General features: G+C 43.4%; 1 protein-coding gene across 3 annotated transcripts in view; it reads right to left on the reverse strand.

The window, feature by feature from the left end:
* Nucleotides 1-837: 837 nt before the first annotated feature.
* LOC146394446 (uncharacterized) overlaps nt 838-22,157 on the reverse strand; it is a 276,943-nt gene continuing 255,623 nt past the window's right edge. The window contains exons 3-7 of one of the 3 annotated variants that reach the window (XR_014834960.1): nt 15,773-15,911; nt 5,753-5,862; nt 4,877-4,933; nt 3,794-3,950; nt 838-2,451 (exon numbers count right to left, since the gene is read on the reverse strand). Coding sequence is in view for 1 of the 3 variants with exons in the window: in XM_085007092.1 (XP_084863218.1) it covers nt 5,814-5,862; nt 15,773-15,911 (188 nt within the window). In the remaining 2 variants the exon portion in view is untranslated. Of the gene's footprint in view, nt 2,452-3,156; nt 5,863-15,772; nt 15,912-22,157 lie in introns of those variants that run through there. The other 2 variants (XR_014834959.1, XM_085007092.1) reach the window with 2 other exon arrangements.

Genomic DNA, 22,157 nt, shown 5'->3' on the forward strand with positions numbered 1-22,157 from the left:
CCTCAAGGTTGGTCCCCATGGTAGCCTGGCAGGATGCCCTAGGCTTTTTGAGGCTGAGATGTGGGCGTGTACCACATTGCCTGGTGGCTGGACCCCATTTTGTTTATCCGTTCATCCCCCCAGGGACACTTGTTGCTTCCACCTTTCTGGAACTGCTACGAATGTCTGTACAAATGTCTGTTCAGAGTCCCCACTTTCAATTCTTTGCGGGGGGGGGGGGGGGACTAAGGAAGGACAGAAACGTCTGAGGCTTAGGGAAAGTCTGTTTACCCTTTTAGGCAACTGCAGGATTGTTTGAAATTTAAGGTGTAAAGAAAGCTGTAGGTGGGAAAGAGAAATCTCTCCTGAGACTTCTGAAAATGGGTCGCTTACCCTCCAACCCCCACTAAAACAAAACAAAACAAAAGCAAAACTCCCCTAAATAAGCCTTGGGACAAAGGTTCTGGTCCTAGAAAGCCTAACCCCAAAGAATTGGGATTGGGCACAGCTCAAATATTGGAACATCCATCGAGGATTCTGCCCTAAAAGCATTTGCAAATGTATTAAGTGACTCTTATTTCTTCACATTGAACGTGCATTGCATTTGAGGGGTGTACATCCACTGAAACAATCTCATTCCAATTCTAGCACAGAGAGGTTAGCCTGACCCCTACAGCTTTCTAAAATGTCACCCTCCACTCTCCAACAGGTTTTAAAACCAACATCAGCTCTTGCATAGAGCGACTTGCAAGCCTCCTCATCACTGGACTCCATCATGGTTCTGTACAAATATGAATCTTAACAAGATTCTGGAAGCGTTTGTGACTGTTTCCTTGCTGTCTGGTCTTGCCAGGTGTATTTTTTTTTTTTTTTAATTGCACGAGAGGAGGAATTGGTTCTCTATGGCTCTGCTTCTTCCCACAAGATGTTATCTCCCCTGCTGCGTCTTTTTAGTGAGCGTTGCACAGGTGATGGTGGGATGAGACTGAACAGATAAACATCTTTTAGAGGCAGGTGCATATGGAAGGTCCCAGGCCGGGGCTCTCATGGGAGCTGCATCTGAGACTTACGCCACAGCCACAGCAACGCCCGATCCTGAAACCACTGAGTGAGGCCAGGGATTGAATGTGCATCCTCATAGACCTTATATCTCGTTCTTAACGTGCTGCGCCACGATGGGAACTCCCACACCTAATTTTTGATGCATCCTACATCCAGCCAGAGGGGCATGTCATGATGTTCAGTCCTTGTCATACAAATCAAGTCACTGGATCCTTTTTGGTGTCCTAATTCACCCTCTTTTGATCTGACGTTTAGGAATTCTCTTTGAGACCTTGCTCAAGCTGATCACCAACCACTGCCACATTTCGAATGCGTTTGGCACATCCAACCGTGCCATGCATGGAATATTTTGAGTGCCGGCTCTAATTCTGAAGTGTGTTTAATATGCAGCCTCCAATGTCAGTCCCTTCCTGTTAAACATTACCAACTATATTGTGGTCATAGCTTTTATGTTAAAAAAACGTGAGCATCTTGTGGAGGAACTCTTTTTACTGTGTTTCCACGGCAGTGAGCAAAGCAACCACGGGGGCCCCAGAGTAAGTGTTTTTAGGGCCACACCCACGGCATATGGACGTTCCCAGGCTAGGGGTTGAATTGGAGCTGTATCATGTTGTAACCCAAGAGAGTGGACTCAGGTTCTGCATTGCTGTGGCTCCTGGGTTATAACATCATGGAAGAAAGTATGAAAAAAATAAGAATGTATATATGTGTGTGTGTGGGGGGGAGAAGACAGACTGGGTCACTCTGCTGTACAATAGAAATTGAAGGAACATTGTAAATCACCCATAAATTTTTTAAAAAGTTTAAAAAAAGCTAAGTACAACAAAATCTAATCCAGTACCCAAAACAAAACAAAGCAAAACCAAAAAACAAAAATAAAACTAAGGGCAGGGATTTTGAGACCCCCGAAGGCATTTGTAAGTCTGAAGGTTATCATTCTGAGCTCTTTTTCTAAAATTACCCTTTATTCATCATTAATGAGTTGTTTCTATTCCAGCATGTAGACTGTAAATAAATATTATCTGACTACTGCCTGGAAAATTCCATTGAGAGAATTGCTGTCCTATGGGAATAATATCATAAAGTAGTTCTGAAATTGGAATAAAAAATTGGAAACTGGTAAGTTTTGACCAGAATTGTCCTTACTGATTCGTTGTCAATGCTGTGTTGTCTTAAGGGGCATGTTAAAAATGTCCCATCAGGATGTTCCCATTGTGGCTCAGCAGGTTCAAGAACCTGACGAGTCTCTATGAGGATGCAGGTTCGATCCCTGGCCTTGCCCAGTGGGTGAAGGATCTGGTGTTGCCGTGAGCTGCGGTGTAGGTCACAGATATGGCTCCGATCTGGTGTCACCGTGGCTGTGCTGTAGGCCTGGTGCTGCAATTCAGATTCCATCCCAGGCCAGGGAACCTGCATATGCCATGGGCGCAGCCATAAGAAGAAGAAAAAAAAATACAGTCAAATCATCGTTAGGTTATGATTTACGATGAGAAGAATCAAGATAAAGCCCTATGTTCAGGTTTGATTTTAGGCTTCATAAGAACCAGAAACACCCAATTAAATGTCATTCTACAATATTTGTGATACAGTCTCAGGCCACACGTGTAGAGGCAAGGCTTCTAAAGGAGGAGGAGCATCTGATTAAAAGAAAAATTGCTGTTAAAAGTTGAAGACCATCTCACATGAAATCCCTGACAGAGATGTTCTACCAGTCAGTTAAATTTTATGGTCTATATTATCATCTTTATATAAGTCAGAAAACCTCAGGAGAAGTGAATTAAAGCTGATTCTTTTGCTTGTAATAAAATAAAGCACATCCTGTTTTACCTAAGGGGATGTGTTCAAAATGACTTTTAAAGTTGGAATCGTCAAAGAAAGAAGAAAATAAACCCAGGAAGATTGTCCACATCCCTTTTTTTCCTTTAAGGAATTTTATATATATATAAATATAATAATTTTATATAATATATAAATATATAATTTTATTTTATATATTATAAAATATATGTATTTAATATATAATAAATATATGATAATTTTATATAATATAATAAGTGTATATATATATATATACACACATATAAAACTAATGCTGCTTAATATACTCTGGGTCTATTTTTTTTCTTTTTATGGTTGCATCTGTGGCATGTGGAAGTTGCTGAGCTAGGGGTCGAATTGGAGCTGCAGGTGCAGGTCTATACCACAGCCACAGCGGATCTGAGCTGCCTCTGTGACCTACACCACAGCTCATGGCAATGCTGGATCCTTAACCCATGGAGCGAGACCAGGGATCGAACCTGCATCCTCATGGTTGCTTGTCGGGTTCTGACCCACTGAGCCACGACGGGGAACTCCAGGATCTGTCTTTCCCTCACCTGAGTGCTTTCCTGGAGGGATCAGTGGGTGTGTTCTCTGATGAAAAAAAAAATGCCAGGACTGCAATCCCCAGTGAGGCCGCTGGGGGGTGCATTCCGATGCGGCAAAGAGCGCCTTCTCCAGCATTGCTTTCTGTGCACTAAGGCCCATCACCTCGTCCCCACGTGGTGTTCAAGTCTGCCGTGTGCACGATCATTTTCCCAACCGCCCCCATCCTGGTGATGGACGGGCTGAGAAGCATCTGGGCTGAAATGGCAGTATCGATCATAACTATCATTTTCAGGCGCAGCGCTGGGACTGCAGGTTTAAATTGAGTTTCGGGTGTCCACCACCTCCCCCTTGGTCCCCAGGTACCTCTCCCTGTTCCCTGGCGCACCTGTCTCTCTCGCAGCCACAGAGACGATGAGCATCATGCTTTGGAAACATTGTTTCTCTCAGGTCTGCCTGGATACTTGGCTCCAAAGTGTGAGTGTTTTTTTCTGCAAGTCTTGCTGAAAGTTTTATGTAGGGGTTTCCTCCGGATTCATTGAGACCTATAAAGGGAGGGGCTCCATACTGATTTGGGGGTATCTATTAACACTCGTTTTGATGGCTGTGTTTCTTTCAGAGTGACGTGGGAAGGGAGCATTCTTGGCTTGAATGCTTGGGGTTGCAAAGACATGCACACAGACCTTGAACTTGTCTGGTGTTTATCCTTCTCTCCCTGGGGAGGTGAGGGTGGGTTCCTGTGGTAAATACCAACCACCACCAGCGCCCCCCCCCATAGTACTGTCCAAGTTTTGTCTCCTCTCCCTGGGGTTTTAACCACATGGTGTTTATCATGAGCTCGAAGGATATGCTGTGTGTGTTTTTCCTCTGTGCCCAGTCTCTGAACCAGAATATAAACACAGTGAACGCAGACACCTTGTGTATCTGCCTGTTCAACCGAGGAACCCCTGGTAAATGGTGGGTCACAATCCATGGTTGTTGGTAGAATAAAAGGAAATATATATGTGTGTGTGTGTATTGTTATCTATCCATAATATTATATACTAACACATGGTATGTTTTTATGTAAATAATATATAATAAAGAAATATGACTCATTGGTTATAATACATGATGTATAAATAATATTTATCACCATACATACACAGACACACATATTTATATATATGAGACAAAAAAACAAAAAACAAAACCCAGTGTGTTAAGAGGATGTGAGGCTTGCTAAATCAGAAGCACACAAACGGGTAGTTTCGGAACAGATGATGGATAGTTAACAAGCATGTCAAAGAGGACCAGAGAACTCCCTGAACTCTAAGAGTTAAGCTAAACTAGGGGTGGGTGCATCTAATTGACAGGCAGGTTATTGATCAGAAATGGAAACGGATTTCAGAAAAGAGCGTCCTTGATGTTTTGAATTCTGCTCGTATATGTTAAGTACGGAGCTGTGGCTATAAAGCACTGCTTCTTTTACCTGTGATGCATCATTTCTGCCATCACGCTGGGAAAATGCTGCAGGAAAACTTGGCATCTGCCCAAAAGAAGCCAGAGACCAAGGCTGTGAGCTCTACAAAAATTTTGGGTGATTTGTCAAAATGTTTGACCAAAAAACATGTATTTTTTTTTAAACTAGATCTTTTCATTTCATATCATCGTGCAGATTCTCACCTATATTGAAAGGATACTTTTGGTTTATGCATTTTTCTGATACTATTTAATTGGGGGTTCCAGTCAAGGTACAGAAAGAACACAGCCAGCAAAGGGGGAACACCTCCTTCTTTCCTGAAGCGCCCAGAGCTCTTCACTGCATTTCCCATGACATTCAGGGACTTTGGATTTTGGTTACGGTGCCATTAAGTTCAATTGCTCGACCCCTTGTAACACTTCTCCCAAGAAGTTGCGTCTTTCCATTGAACACTTTTACCATTTGCTAGAAATGAGGGCGCTGGCGGACCTTAGAACCTCCCTGTATTACTATAAGTTTTGAGATGCTATGCTTCCAACACTGTCCCCATCACATAAAGGGCTAAGAGGAAAAATGCATGCCCTTTTCAAAGGCCCTGATTTCATAATTCTCAGGTGTCTGTTCACAGACTGTCATTGTGGGTGCTGACATGAATTTGAAAATTGAAGTTTATGCGTCTTTGTTCCTAAGGAATTATCTTTTTCGTTGGCTGCACCTGCGGCGTGCATGAGACTCCGGGCCAGGGATCAAACTCTCACCACAGCAGCGACCTGAGCAACTGCAGGGACAATGCCAGACCCTTAACCTGATGTGCCACAAGGGAACGCCAGCAACTAAATATCTAAATAATAAAGAGGAGTCAGTGCTGTGTTCTTTGCCACTTACCCATCATACAGAACAAAAACGGAGGGAAGACATGCAGTCTGGAGAACCACCTGTTAGTTTTTCAGTCTCCATTAAACTCGCTGAATCTTTTCCTTTCTTCTGGTGCCTCCCTGTCAGAAATGGACATGAAGAGACAGTGGTTTTGTTTAAAATAAGGAAAAAGGGATTCTCATACCAAGTGAAGTACGTCAGAAAGAGAAAGACAAACACCATATGAGATCACGTCTATGTGGAATCTAAAATATGGCACAAGTGAACCATCTACAGAACAGAAACAAACTCACAGACAGAGAACAGACTTGTGGTTGCCAAGGGGAGGGAATGAGATGGACGGGGAGTTTGGGGTCAGTAGATGCAAACTGGGACACGGAGAATGGATAAGCAATGAGGTCCTGCTGTACTGCACTGGGGACTCTAGCCAGTCTCTTGGGATAGACCAGGATGGAAGATAATAGGAGAGAAAGAATGTATGACTGGTCAGTTTGCTGTACAGCAGAAATGGACACAACACTACATCAACTATAATTTTAAAAAGTAAAATAAAATAAGGAGAAATGACAAATCAACTTGGTCTCATGTTTGCTTGTGAAAATCAACAAAATAACCTCTTTTTTGGGGGGGGGGTATTTTTGTCTTTTTAGGGCCGCACCTGCAGCAAATGGAGGTTCCCAGGCTAGGGGTCAAATCGGAGCTGTAGCTGTAGCCTGTGCCACAGCCATGTGGGATTTGAGCCGAGTCTTTGATCTACACCACAGCCCATGGCAACACCAGATCCTTAACCCACTGAGCGAGGCCAGGGATCCAACCTGTGTCCTCATGGATATTAGTCGGGTTCTTAACCTGCTGAGCCACAACAGGAACTCCTTGGGGGAGTTTTTATTCAAGATATTCGAGGACACAAACGGATTGGAAGTTGCACTTAGAGAACTTCTAATAGTCAACCTATTTGAATGTGCTTCTGAATTAGTCTGTGAACATAGTGTGTCTCCCCTGCGTTCAAAAATAAATACAAATCATTTTCTGGTAACTTGCTTGCAGTTTCATGAGTGGATCTTGTGGCCACTGTCATTGGATGTTTCTAAACAAATAAAAAGGCAGATCTTCCCCCTCCGTAAAAAATAAACAGGCAAAAAATAAACAGGCTTGACTCTCCAATCCCACATGCATTAGTATGTAACATTTTAACAGAATCTGTTACATCAGCTCCCTCATCTAATCCCTAGAGGAGCTGTTTCCCTGGGGCTCCAGCAGAGGAGACTCAAAGAAAAACTGTTCATGGTTTAGTGTGTTTTCATGGGCAGTGCTGGTTGTACATCTTTCGTGGCAAAGCTGATCCTACTTTATTTATTTATAGTTCCAGGGCACAGCATATGGTAGTTCCCAGGCTGGGGATCGCATAGGAGCTGTAGCTGCTGGCCTCCACTGCAGCCACAGCAACTTGGGATAAGAGCTGTGTCTGCGACCTACACTACAGCCCACGGCAATGCTGAATCCTTAACCCTAAGAATGAGGCCAGGAATCAAACTTCCCCTGCATCCTCATGGATACTAATCGATTTCGTTACCACTGAGCCATGATGCGAACTCCCTAGGATGCATTTTAGAATGCATACTGAGTCTATGAATCAGGACGGAACATGCATTAAAATGTGCTATATGTTAGAATAAAAGTATAAATAGCTATAACATAGACATTTTGCCTATGAGCTTTCTTTTTCTTTGTCAGCAAATTCACAGTGAGACATGATTGGCTATTAATTACCCGCCGTGTTTGGGTCATCACAGCTCTCAAATAATCATGCACTGGGAGTTCCCATTGTGGCTCAGTGGGTTAAGACCCCTACACAGTGTCCGTGAGGAGGCAGGTTCGATCCCCACCTTGCTCAGTGGGTTAAGGATCCAGCATTGCCACAAGCTGCAGGGGAGGTCACACATGCAGCTCGGATCCTGTGTTGCTGTGACTGTGACGTAGGCTGGCAGCTGCAGCTCCGCTTAGACCCCTAGCCTGGGGACCTCTATATGCCACTGGTACAGCCCTAAAAAGAAGAAGGAAAAAAGACCACAAGTGAGCAATCAACACAAATCAAAACTATGAGATGCCACTTTTCACTCTCTCTCTCTCTCTCTCTCTCTCTCACACACACACACACACACATCACCAGCCAAAAAGACAGACGAGTGCAGGTGTGGGAAAGGATGAGGGGAAACTGGAATCAGTGCTTATCTCTGGCGAAAATAAAATGCAGTGCAGCAGCTTTGGAAAATAACTTGGGAATTCCTCCAAGCTGACCCTACGACCCAACAAATCCACGAGGCACACACTCAAGAGAAAGGAAAAGACCTCGACAGACAAAGTGTGTACACACATGTTTATAGAGGATTCGTTCACTATAGCTTAAAAAAATGGAAACAGGACTTCCCATTGTGGCTCAGTGGGTCCTGACTTCCTGTTGTGGCTCAGCAGGTCCTGACATTAGATCAGTGGGTTAAGGATCTAGCATTGCTGGGAGCTGAGGTGGCTCGGATCTGGTGTTGCTGGGGCTGTGGTGTAGGCCAGCAGCTGCAGCTCTGATTCAGCCCCTAGCCTGGGGACCTCCATATGCCGTGGCTGTGGCTTACAAAGAACAAAGAAAAGTGTGAAAACGAATCACCTCCCTTTGAAGGAACCAGTGGGCCAATGAGAGCATCATCATTTAAATCAGCAAATACTGGAAGTGAGTGAAGCTAGAAAGGGTGCGTCTTGAAAGTAACTTCAACGACTTTGTTGTAGATGAATTGACCATAAGTGGGGAGGTTTATTTCTTGGGCTTTCTGTCCTGTTCCACTGATATGTGTGTGTGTGTGTGTGTGTATTTCTGTTTTTTGTGTCAGCACCATATTGTTTTGATTACTTTTGCTTGTTTTTTTTTTTTAAGTGTGCTAATGTTCCTATTTTACAAAAGTAAATGGATGTCAGGTATCAAACTCGCTAACTTCAGATAGCTGTCTACTCTTCAAATGTGAACATTGCCACACTTTCTTTCCTTTCTTTTCTTTTGGCTGCACACATGGCATGTAGAAGTTCCCAGGGCAGGGATTGAGCCTGAGCCACAACAACATTGCCACACTTTCTTTCCTTTCTTTTCTTTTGGCTGCACACATGGCATGTAGAAGTTCCCAGGGCAGGGATTGAGCCTGAGCCACAACAGCAACGCTAGATCCTTAACCTGCTGTGCTACCAGCAAATTCCTGCCACATTTTTTTTTTCATTCCGGTTTTCTCTCTCTCTCTTTTTATAATGGCCACATCCATGGCATAAGGAAGTTCCCAGGCTAGGGGTTGACTCAGAGCTGCAGAGGCCAGCCTATACCGCAGCCACAGCAATGCCAGATCAAAGCCACATCTGTGACCTATACCACAGCTCACGGCAGCGCTGGATCCCTAACCCACCGAGCAAGACCAGGGATCGAACATGCATCTTCATGCATACCAGTTGGGTTCATTTTCTGCTGAGCCACAGAGGGAACGCCCCAGTTTTCTAGCTCTTACTTCTGCTTTTTTACTGGTAAAATAAGTGTTTTAACTGTTGATGGGGGTATAAATTGGTGCAGCCACTATGGAAAACAGGATGGAGATTCTGCCAAAAAATAAAAATAGAATTGCCATATGATCCAGCAATCTCACTTCTGGGCATCGACCCAGAGAAAACTGAAATCTGAAAACATACACATACCCCAGTGTTCATTGCAGCACGACATACAATAGCCAAGACATGGAAGCCACCTCACTGTCCATCAACAGAGGAGGGGATCCAGAAGATGTGGTACATGTACGCAGTGGAATATTACTTTAGCGATAAAAAAGAATGAAAGCCTGCCATTGGCAGCAACACGGATGGACCCAAAGAGGCTCATACTAAGTCTGACAGAAGAAGAAAAATGCCTTATATCCTTATACAGTTTGTCGTATTTCGCCATTTGCCTCAAGAATGAGGAGTGAAATCCTTGGTGCTCTTATGTAAGCTGTGATATGTTGCCATGTGATTCAGCAGTCCTGCTGAAAAATTCCCCTGACAACCATACGTTCAAAAGATCCATGCACCCCACTGTCCACAGCAGCACCATCCACAGTAGCCAAGACATGGAAACAACCTAAACGTCCATCTACAGATGAATGGATCAAGCAGATGTGGTCCATACACACCATGGAATACGACTCAGCCATGAAAAAGAACAAAATCATGCCATCCACAGCACCATGGATGGACCTAGCGATGGCCATACTAAGTGAAATCAGTAAGAGAAAGACAAAATGCCATGTGACATCACGTATATATAGGACCTAAAGTAGGACACAAAGGAAATGGTTACCAAACAGAAACAGACTCACAGACATAAACAATAAACTTATGGCTAGGCTATCAAAGTAGAAAGTGGGAGGAGAATAAATTAGGAGTTTGAGATTAGCAGGTACACACTACTATAAATAAAATAAATAAGAAGTACCTACTGTATAGCACAGCAAACTATATTCAGTGTCTTATAATAACCTATAAGGGAAAAGATTCTAAAAAGAATACATACATATAATATACATATATTTATATATAAAATATATATATTTATTTTATATATAATATATATTATATTCTAAAAAGACTATAAAATATATACATGTATTTATATATGTATAAAATATATTTACATATATAAATATACACTTATTTATATATGTATAAAATATATATTTATATATTTAAATATATATATATATTTTTTTAGGGCTGCCCTTGAGGCATATGGAGGTTCCCAGGCCAGGGGTTAAATCAAAGCTGCAGCTGCCAGCCTACACTACAGCCACAGCAACACTGGATCCAAGTCATGTCTGTGACCTACACCACAGCTCATGGCAACACCGGATCTTTGCACAAGGCCAGGGATCAAACCTGCATCCTCATAGATACTCTAAGGGTTTGTTACCACTGAGCCACAACAGGAACTCCTATATTTCTTTAAATGAATCACTTTGCTGGATGCCTGAAACTAATACAACATTGTAAATCAATTGTACTTCAATAAACTTTTTTTTTTTTACAATCTTGTAGGTTGAAGAAAAAATAAAATGCCTGTAACTTTATAAAGAAAACCTGAATTGAGTTTTTTTTTTACCCAGATATAAAAGACCTGAAGTAGCAGGTTAAAATATTTTGAGTTTCGGGACTTCCGGTTGTGGCTCAGTGGTAGCAAACGAGACTAGCATCCATGAGGATAGAGGTTTGATCCCTGGCATTGCTCAGTGGGTTAAGGATCTGGTGTTGCCATGAGCTGTGATGTAGGTTGTAGATATGGCTTGGATCGGTGGTGTTGTGGCTGCTGTGTAGGCCAGCAGCTGCAGCTCTGATTTGACCATTAGCCTAGAAACTTCCATATGCCACAGGTGTGGCTCTAGAAAGCAAAAAAATAAATAAATAAAATTTTATTCTATAGGCAACAGGCAAAAAAGGTAAGGTTTGTGGGAAGGTGGAAGACAGAATTACAGTACATCTGAGGTAGGGTGAGTTTCCTAATTAGAAATGGGTATAAATGAAATGAGTATAAGGAAGTGCTAACTCCCAGCATCAGACTGTCGAAAGACTGTGTTTATCCAGAGTGAACTGAGGACATCTGTTAAGAAACTCTAAACTGAAAAGCAATGATTAAATTTTTCATTTGCAGCCTGAAATGGAATTTTCAAACTCATTAGCGAAACTTAAATAACATGAGAAACGATGGGGGGGGGGGGAATAAAAAGATGACTGTTCCGTGGAATCTGAATTATGCAGCTAGTGTTATTATCTTGAAGATGAAAACTAACCATGAAAATGACAACCCATCCTATTGTGAATTTTATTACGTTCCATGGAGAAGTTCGAATTAACATGGTTCAGAAATGATAGAATGCGTTCTCTCTTTTATTCCGTGAACAACTCTTCACTATGCTGCAGAATGTGAGAAAGAGCAGCATGCATAAGCCGTGGTACCTCAAGAGAATAACAATTCAGTGGACGAGACAAAACATTCATTAAAGAATGAACCAGCTATGGCGCATCCATCATACACAATTTCTATCCATGTTCATTGGACAAAAAAAGACATTCATTCGGAGGGGTGGAAGCAGCAGCAAGAGGAAACCAGGTTTAAAGACAAAAAAGAGCAAATGAGGTGCATGGAGGGTTGCTGGTGAGATTGGTGGGAAATAGGGTCCACGGATACTGACAAAGAAGATAGTGATGGCATATGGGTGTGGCCACCATGAGATCACTGGAAAAACTGTCCAAAATGACTGTGGAGTCTTGGGGCCTGAGGTCTGATGGACATGAACTCAAGCAAATAAAGGAACAGAAAGAAAGTCGAATATGAATAAATTGAAGACTTTTTCTGAGAAGGGTTGACGAGGCAGGAGGGGCTATGTTCTCGAGTTACATCTCCAAAGCATTTTAAAATGAGAGAGGATGTAGCTGGTGGTGTCACTTCTGGGGGAGGGGATTAACCACGACTAGAGGTGGACATTTGGGGTGCTCAGGTCAGGGCTAAAAATCTGCTCTGAGCTTCAAGGAGTTATCTTATCTCAGGGGTCCACCGTGTCCTTGTTGGCAAAGAATAATGAGATTCATCGTGGAGGGTCAAGGAGGAGACAGGAGGAAAAGAGAGGAGATGCCCAATACACAAGGAATCACAGTGTGTCTTGGCAATGAGAACAGTGATGGAGGAGGAGAAAGATGAGGAAGAAGAGGAGGTGGTTCAGGTAAAGAAGGAAAAAGCAGAGGACGAGGAAGTGGATGAGGTGAGGAGGAGGTGGATGGGGAGAGGACATAGGAGAGGGGACAAGAAGAGAGGAGAGGAAGAGGTGTGTGGGATGGAGGAGGTGGGCATAGGAGGAGAAAGAGGAGCAGAGGAAGAAAGAGGGTGGAGAAGTAAGGAACCAGCAGGAGAGAAGACAAACCAAAAGAGGAGGATGAGGACAAGGAAAGACCCAAAATGCGGTTCCATTTTGGTTGCATTGAAAAAGGAAAGACATTGGTGATGGGGCTATTACAGCAGCAGACCACGAAGCTAACAATAGAAAACGCGTCCAGGTGACCGAAAAGGGACCTCGCACTTCCATGAGGATGCTGTTGAGGACATAGTCAATGCTGGGGAGAGGCTACAATCCAACAGCAGGACAAGAGCTGGGGAAAGATGCAGTGGGGACAGCGAGGAAGATCAGTGGACCAAAATCAGCTCAGAGGATTCAACCTTGAGTGTAAAAATGATGAGCTTCTAAAAGAAGAGTTCCCTGGTGGTGCAGCAGGTTAAGGACCCAATATAGTCACCGCTGTGGCACAGGTTCCATCCCTGGCCAGGGAACATCCACATGCCCATGGGTGTGGCCAAAAAAATATGAAGAGGGGGTTGGGAGGAGGAGTTGGGGTTGTGGGTAGGGTGAGTCCTAGGTTTTGAGACTCCATGGAATTAGCGTGGTAGCAGGGCAGTGGGCTGGAACTGCCCTTTGGAAATGGGCACCTGGGGCAAGGTGGACACATCAGATAAGGGCATCACCTCTCTGGAGGTGATAATTCAAGCTTCAGAGGTTGTATGAGTTCAAAGTAGGGGATAAAAATTAAGCACAAAGAGGTTTCAACAAAAGCCGGCCAGCAAGTCCCCTGGGAGAAGATGCCCCCAGCATGTCTCCTTGGATCAGCAATGAAATATGATGTACTTTCTCTTCTCATGTCTCTGCCTTTTTTCTGACTTTCCTCCTCCCCCCTCCCCCCACTTCTTCCCCTTCCACCCTGAATGTTAAAACAATCTAAGCTTTATCCTGGGCTTGGCACATTTGAGGTTTTACAAGATGATCAAATGGGGGTGGCCATAAAATGGACTGGTTTTATAAAATGAGAATAGAGACGGAAAACAGACCATTGGGCATAATTAATGAGAAATCAACTAATGTAGAAATGGGATATAAGCATCACAACAGACATAATAGCCAAGACATTGAAGTAACCAAAGTGTCCATCCACAGAGGAATGGGTAAAGAAGATGTGGTATGTATATACAGTGGAATACTACTCAGCCATAAAAGGAATGAAATCATGCCATTTGCAGCAACATGGATACAACTAGAGATGATCATATTAAGTGAAGTAAGCCAAACAGAGAAATACAAACCTTATGTATCACTTATATGTGGAACCCCCCCAAAAAAGATATAAATGAACTTGTATATGAATCATTTTATCCATCAGAATAAGACTTATTTATCCCTCTTCCCCCACATGGAAGCAGCCTCAGTGTCCATCCATAGAGGAATGGATAAAGAAGATGTGGTATGTGTATACAATGGAATAGTACTCAGCCAGAACAAAGAATGAAATCATGCCATTGGCAGTAACGTGGATGGACCTAGAAATGATCCTACTCAGTGAAATCAGGCAGAGAAAGATAATCATCATATGATATCCCTTATATGTGGCATTTAAAACAATGATACAAATGAACATATTTACAAAACAGAAACAGACTCACAGACATAGAAAACAAACTTGTGGTCACCAAAGGAGAATGGGATAAATTGGGAGTGTGGGTACAAAGTGCTATCTGTAAAATACATCAACTACAAGGCCGTGCTGTACAGCACAGGGAACTATATCCAATATTTTGTAATAACGACACACAAGAATGGAAAAGAATCTTAAAAAAACCCACTATATGTATACTGAATTACTATGCTGTATACCTGAAACTAACACAACATTGTCAATCAACTCTACTTCCATTTTTTTTTCAAGCATAATAGATACAGCGCTCTATTTAGACATAGTAGAAGGCCAGAAGAGCACGCACAACTCCGGCCAGCAGAACCCCCAATATTCAGAGCTGAGTAGACAAGGAGCAGCCAAGGAGAGAGAGTATAAGAAGAATGACAGATGGAGTAGGGAAATGAACTCCCTGCCAAGAGAGGGCAAGGATACACAGGGGTTGGTGGGTGGCAGATGGCCAGCTGGCTGGGGTGTTTCTAAGAAACCACACATCCTGGGGTGTGGTGCACAAGTGTCTTTGCAGACCAAGAGATGGTGACTGCTCTGTTTGGGGCACTGGCAGGAGCTCGAATGCCCTGGGCTGCTTCTGGAGAGGTGTATGAGGGGGTCAAAGTCATTTTGCAGAGAAGGTCCTCAGGAAATCTTGCCTTGGATAAGAATTGGGATAGTGGTAAGCAAGGGATAGGGGCCTAGGGGTGCTTTGTTTTATTTTGTATTTATTACAGTTGATTTGCAATGTTGTGTCAATTTCTGCTGTATAGCAAAGAGACAAACACACACATATGCATTCATTCCCTTTCTCGTATTATCTTCCATCACGGTCTATCCCAAGAGACTGGATAGAGTGCCCTATGTGGGACAGCAGGACCTCATGGCTGATCCATTTTCAATGTCACAATTTGCATCTACGAACCCCACACTCCCCGTCCATCCCACTCCCTCCCCCTCTCCCTTGGCAACCACAAGTCTGTTCTCTGTGTATATGAGTCTGTTTCTATTCTGTAGATGGGCTCATTTGTGTCCTATTTTAGATTCTACATAGAATTGATCTCATAAGGTATTTGTCTTTCTCTGTCTGACTCCCTTCACTTCGTATGAGAATCCCTAGTTGCATCCATGTTGCAGCACATGGCATGATTTCATTCATTTTTATGGCTGAGTAATATTCCCTTGTATATATGTATCATCTCCAGAAGAGGCAGGCTCAGTCTCTGTGATGCTCTGAATCACTCTTTTTTTTCCTGCCATATTTGCTCTACCCTCTAAACCAAGATGGTCCTTTGCTTTGAAGACCTCATGGGATTCAACTGGACACAGCTCAGTAATGCAGGATTCTCTCCCTCGTAAGATTCCTAAACTTAATGACATCTGCAAATTCCCTTCGCTGTGGGACGTCACTTAGTCACAGATTTCTGGGGTTACGCACTTTTCATTTTTTTTCTGAACATGAACAACCTAGAAATGCAGGATTGTTTTACTCACCAGACAACCTGAAGAATTAAGCCCTGAAGACAGCGTCTCAGTAGCTCTGAGGGATGCTTCAAAGAGGCATCAAAGACAGGACCCAGGAAATACAGGAGTTTTGCAACAAGAACCAGGAACTCAGAACATCTAAAGATTCCTGTTAATTAAAAAGAAAACCAGACATCTCAAGTTAATGAATTTCATGCTCTTCTGTGCATGGGAGGATGCCAGAGTCTGGGCTCTCCCTGAAATCATTCCTTGAATTTGCCCCTTAACTACCTGGGGCCTGTATCCTGTTTCTCTCCATCCTGAATCCAATCAGGGGACAAGTTGGGGTGGCTGCAGGGGCGGAGGGCTTGATGGCCGTAAACATCCTTTGTTTACTGATAGGGCAGGTGACAGTCTTTGTCCATACTTAGAAGCTAAATAATTTCTTTTCCGGAGTTCCCGTCGTGGTGCAGTGGTTAACGAATCTGACCAGGAATCATGAGGTTGCAGGTTCCGTCCCTGCCCTTGCTCAGTGGGTTAATGATCCGGCATTGCCGTGAGCTGTGGTGTAAGTTGCAAAAAAAAAATAATAATAATAATTTCTTTTCCTTTTTTGGGCTGTACTTGCGGCATATGGTAGTTGCCAGGCTAGAGGTCGAATCAGAGCTGCAGGTGCCTGCCTACACCACAGCCACGGCAACACTGGATCTGAGCTGTGTCTGCGACCGGTGCAGCACCTTGTGACAACAGCAGATACTTAACGCACTGAGGGAGAACAGGGACCAAACCCACATCCTCACAGCTGCTATGTTCGGTTCTTAACTTGCTGAGCCGCAATGGGGAATGCCCAAGATATTTCTTTTTAAAAGGGCGCACACACACATTCATCCCAAATTCCTCTCTAGTTTCTCTTTTACAGAAATTCAGAAGCTCTAAAGAATGGCAACATCCATGCCTACTGTGCTCAAAGAACGTGGCTAATTTTTCCTGGGTACAGCGTTGACATCTTAACTGCTTTTCTCAGTCCAGGATCACTCACTCTTGCTGTAGCCACTCTCCACCGTCTTTCGATAATAAAACCTGGCCGCCTCAAATTCCACGTTTTCTTAAGGCAGACAGTTCTTTTTAACAGATGTAACGCGGTCACTGTTTTCAAAGAAGAAGGTTTAATAACTCCGTATGAAATTTTCCATTCTTGCGGCAGCGCGTCTGAAGGATATTCAAGGTAAATGTCTCACGTCGGAATGCACCTGCTGGATACGCTCATCCTCGCTAAGGCACGTTTATTTCAGGCTCATAACAAATGGTGCTTTTCGTTATATTTTGTCGAGGGGCTCTGCTCCCGAGCTGGCTTGATGTGCTACGTTTAGAACCGATGGTTTATGCCTGCCTGTTTTCCATTTCGAAATGCATGATAAACAGATGAAGCCCTAAGGAAGAAAATTGGATTTTAAATCACTCAGTTGTCTTATTTATTTTTTTAAATGAACTAACCAGATGATGCACCAGAGTTGGAGCTGCACCAGACACGGACTGAGTCTATTAAAGGCAGAAATCACAATATACTGCTCTTTAACTGGACGTTTCTTCGCTGTCTTACCGGCTTGCCACTAAGCCCAGGCGTACACAGTTACTGAGCGTGACAGCATGTGATGCATTGCAGGGGTTGGAAATTAAAATTCCTTGAGAGCCGGGGCTAATCCTACGGCCAATGAGCGTGGATGGAGGACCAAGTGATGTGTGTTGGGTTGAAAGTACGTCCAGATTCCATAAGTTTAAGAATCCAATGTGCAGGAAAAATGGAATGTGCCTGCGAACTCAGCCCATCTGTCACCTGTTGTGGCCCCATGTCCAACCTCTACCTATACCTTCCCTGTTCTATCTCAGCTACAGGGTCCGAGGAGGCTGGAGGTCAATGTCACGTGGGGGTGGACCTCCCTGACGGGGAGGTGACCTCCTGTGCTCATTGGCAGGAACAGAGGTGGATAACGGCAGTCGTAAGGCAGAATCCCTGCATCAGGGGTGAGGCAGCGTCCGAAGTGACTTATGTCACCCACTGCCTCGACACCTTCTTCTCTCCCTTGGGACCCGCTGGAACCATGTTCTACAATGCCATCCCACGCATGTCTCGGAGGTGCTCTTTCTTTTTACAGCAGTACCCGTGCCATAGGCAATTTCCCAGGCAATGGGACTGATTAGAACTGCAGCCCAAGCCACAGCCACAGCCACACTGGACCTGAGCTGGCTGCATCTGCGACCTCTACTGCAGCTCACAGCAACGCCAGATTCTTAACCCACAGAGCAAGGCCAGGAGTCAAACCCACATCCTCATGGATACTAGTTGGGTTCTTTTTTTTTTAATTTATTTTTTCCCCCCACTGTACAGCATGGGGATCAAGTTGCTCTTACATGTACACATTTTTTCCCACCCTTTATTCTGTTGCAATATGAGTATCTAGACATAGTTCTCAATGCTATTCAGCAGGATCTCCTTGTAAATCTATTCCAAGTTGTATCTGATAACCCCAAGCTCCCGATCCCTCCCACTCCCTCCCTCTCCCATCAGGCAGCCACAAGTCTATTCTCCACGTCCATGATTTTCTTTTCTGTGGAGATGTTCATTTGTGCTGGATATTAGATTCCAGTTATAAGTGATATCATATGGTATTTGTCTTTGTCTTTCTGGCTCATTTCACTCAGGATGAGATTCTCTAGCTCCATCCATGTTGCCACAAATGGCATTGTGTCATCCTTTTTTATGGCTGAGTAGTATTCCATTGTGTATATATACCACCTCTTCCGAATCCAATCATCTGTTGATGGACATTTGGGTTGTTTCCATGTCCTAGCTATTGTGAATAGTGCTGCAATGAACATGTGGGTGCACGTGTCTCTTTTAAGTAGAGTTTTGTCTGGATATATGCCCAAGAGTGGGATTGCAGGGTCATATGGAAGTTCTATATATAGACTTCTAAGGTATCTCCAAACTGTTCTCCATAGTGGCTGTACCAGTTGACATTCCCACCAACAGTGCAGGAGGGTTCCCTTTTCTCCACAGCCCCTCCAGTACCTGTTATTTGTGGATTTATTAATGATGGCCATTCTGACTGGTGCAAGGTGGTATCTCGTGGTAGTTTTGATTTGCATTTCTCTTATAATCAGCGATGTTAAGCATTTTTTCATGTGTTTGATGGCCATCTGTACATCTTCCTTGGAGAAGAGTCTATTCAGGTCTTTTGCCCATTTTTCCATTGGTTGTCTTTTTTGCTGTTGAGTTGTATAAGTTGCTTATATATTCTAGACATTCACCCTTTCAGTTGCATCATTTGAAACTATTTTCTCCTATTCTGAAAGTTGTCCTTTTGTTTTCTTTTTGGTTTCCTTTGTTGTGCAAAAGCTTTTCAGTTTGATGAGGTCCCATGGGTTTATTTTTGCTCTAATTTCTATTGCTTTGGGAGACTGCCCTGAGAAAATATTCATGATGTTGATGTCAGAGAGTGTTTTGCCTATGTTCTCTTCTAGGAGTTTGATGGTGTCCTATCTTATATTTAAGTCTTTCAGCCATTTGGAGTTTATTTTTGTGCATGGTGTGAGGGTGTGTTCTAATTTCAGTGCTTTGCATGCAGCTGTCCACGTTTCCCAGCAATGCTTACTGAATAGACTTTCTTTTTCCCATTTTATGTTCTTGCCTCCCTTGTCCAAGATTAATTGACCCTAGGTGTCAGTGTGTATTTCTGGGTTCTCTATTCTGTTCCATTGGTGTGTTAGTTTTGATACCAGTGCCACACTGTTTTGATGACTGTGGCTTTGTAATATTTTTTGAAGTCTGGGAGCGTTATGCCTCCTGCTTGGTTTTTGTTTCTCAGGATTGCTTTGGCAATTCTGGGTCTTTTGTGGTTCCATATAAATTTTTGGATTGTTTGTTCTTGTTCTGTGAAAAATGTCCTGGGTAATTTGTAGGGATTGCATTGAATCTGTAGATTGCTTTGGGTAGTATGGCCATTTTTACAATATTGATTTTTCCAATCCAGGAGCATGGAATATCTTTCCATTTCTTTACATCTTCTTTGATTTCTTTGATTAAAGTTTTATAGTTCTCAGCATATAGGTCCTTTACCTCCTTGGTCAGGTGTATTCTGAGGTATTTGATTCTTTGAGGTGCAATTTTCAAAGGTATTATATTTTTGTATTCCTTTTCTAATGTTTCATTGCTGGTATACAGAAATGCAACTGACTTCTGAATGTTAATCTTATATCCTGCTACTTTGCTGAATTTATTAATCAGTTCAAGGAGTTTTGGAGTTGAGTCCTTAGGGTTTTCTATGTATAGTATCATGTCATCTGCATACAGTGACAGTTTTATCTCTTCTCTTCCTATATGGATGCCTTTTATTTCTTTTGTTTGTCGGATTGCGGTGGCTAGGACTTCCAAACCTATGTTGAAGAGCAGTGGTGGGAGTGGGCTTTTAATCCACGGATCCCCAGTGAGAGCTCCTGGGGGTCCTTTCTGCTCCTCTGTTGAATGTCTGTGTTGGCCCTTCATTCCGTGGGAATGCTTTCTGCTCCGAGCATCGTCTCTTGTTGATGTTCCCAGTTTTCCATTTTTTTTTTTATATATTAAAAAACCAAACAGCAGCAGGAGCAGCACATCTCCGTTTTTTGGAAAGGATCTTTTAAAAATGCTGTCTCCATCCAGAAGTCTGGGGAGCCTTCATTTGTGCTTTTCTCGTATTAGGAGAAACACTCTCCATGTTCAATGCAACATGGCACAGGGTCCAGGCAAAGACCTAGGGCAGAGCCGGCAAGGAGCCGATTTCCCATGAGTGGCAGGCACAGGGGGCCACGGCCACCTCTGGAAATGCATGCATAACGGATGCATAATTGAACCACCAACTGGGGGTGGGGGTGACCGTAAGCATCTATGGATGTCATTTCTTTCTCTTTTTTTGTATGTGCAGTTAAAAATATTCCTACAGATTTCCCATCATGGTGCAACTGGAATGAATCTGACTAGGAATCATGAGGTTGTGGGTTTGATCCCTGGCCTTGCTCCGTGGGTTAGGGATCCGGCATTGCTGTGAGCTGTGGTGTAGATCACAGACACAGCTCAGAACCCACATTGCTGTGGCTGTGGTGTAGACCTGCAGCTACAGCTCTGATTGGACCCCTAGCCTGGGAACTTCCATATGCTGCAGCTTCAGCCCTAAAAATTAAAAAAAAATTCAAATTTTGAAAAGTGACATTTATTACAGAAATTTAGAAAATACAGAAAAGAAAAAAAAATCAGCCCTTGGGATCTTGCAATCCAGAGAGCAACAATATTATATTGATGTAATTTCTTTTTCTTTTTTTTTTTTTTAATGCTTTTCCCCCATTATAGCTGGTTTACAGTGTTCTGTCAATTTTCTACAGTATAGCAACGTGACCCAGTCACACATACATATATACATTCTTTTGCTCACATTATCCTGCATCATGCTTCATCACAAGTAACTAGATAGAGTTCCCGGTGCTATACAGCAGGGTCTCATTGCTTATCCGTTCCAAATGCAATCGTTTGCATGTATCAACCCCAGTGTCTTTTGGGGGGCAACACCTGCAGCATATGGTGGCTAGGGGTTGAATTGGAGCTACAGCTGCCAGCCTATACCACAGCCAAAGCAACACCAGATCTCTCTGTGACCTACACCACAGCTCACAGCAACACTGGATCCTTAACCCACTGAGCAATGCCAGGGATCAAACCTGCATCCTCACAGATACTAGACAGATTTCGTTTCTACTGCACCACACCAAGACTTCTCTATTGATGTAATTTCTGAAGGCAAGAAATAGCGCCAGTGGATTGTAAGTTTATTCAGACTTGGTTCTCTTGCTGCAACAACGTGTGTGTTTTTTGGTCCCTGCTGTTATTGCAGGCACCCTTCTCATAATGCTTTATTTTGTCTTCCTGCTGTCCTGCATGTCCAATGGGCATTTCCTGCCATCCCTTCTTGTCTGCGTCATGGTACACGGACACTTCTCTTAGCCTCCGGATTTGGATGTTATATTTCTTTGTGGTCCCCAAAGATGAAAAGGATGGGCTCCTTGTTTCATAGTGAGGTGATGACGCAGAGCCTTCGGAAGACTGCGGGACAGGACCAAAACTCATGTGAGGTAGGTGAACGCTGGCTGCAAAAGAAACTGCAGGACAAAAATGTGCCGTATCGTCTGTTTTGGAAAATTGTTATGTTGATTGGGGAAACACTGCAAACTGCTGACTCCCTGAATGAACTGGCCCTGTAGCCCCAAGCCACGATGTGGCAGCATTTGTGGGGAGAGGCTAGAGCCACGTTGCCGGGGATGACGTAGTGGTTCTATGACCTCTGAATAATGGTGGCCTCTGATACAATAAACCACATTCTTCGAGCAGAAT

Source organism: Sus scrofa, chromosome X (assembly GCF_054392235.1).
Source record: "Sus scrofa isolate SSC_HxYL_T2T_F1_AM1 chromosome X, Sscrofa_HxYL_maternal_Yorkshire_Landrace_v2.0, whole genome shotgun sequence".
Classification (NCBI taxonomy): domain Eukaryota; kingdom Metazoa; phylum Chordata; class Mammalia; order Artiodactyla; family Suidae; genus Sus; species Sus scrofa.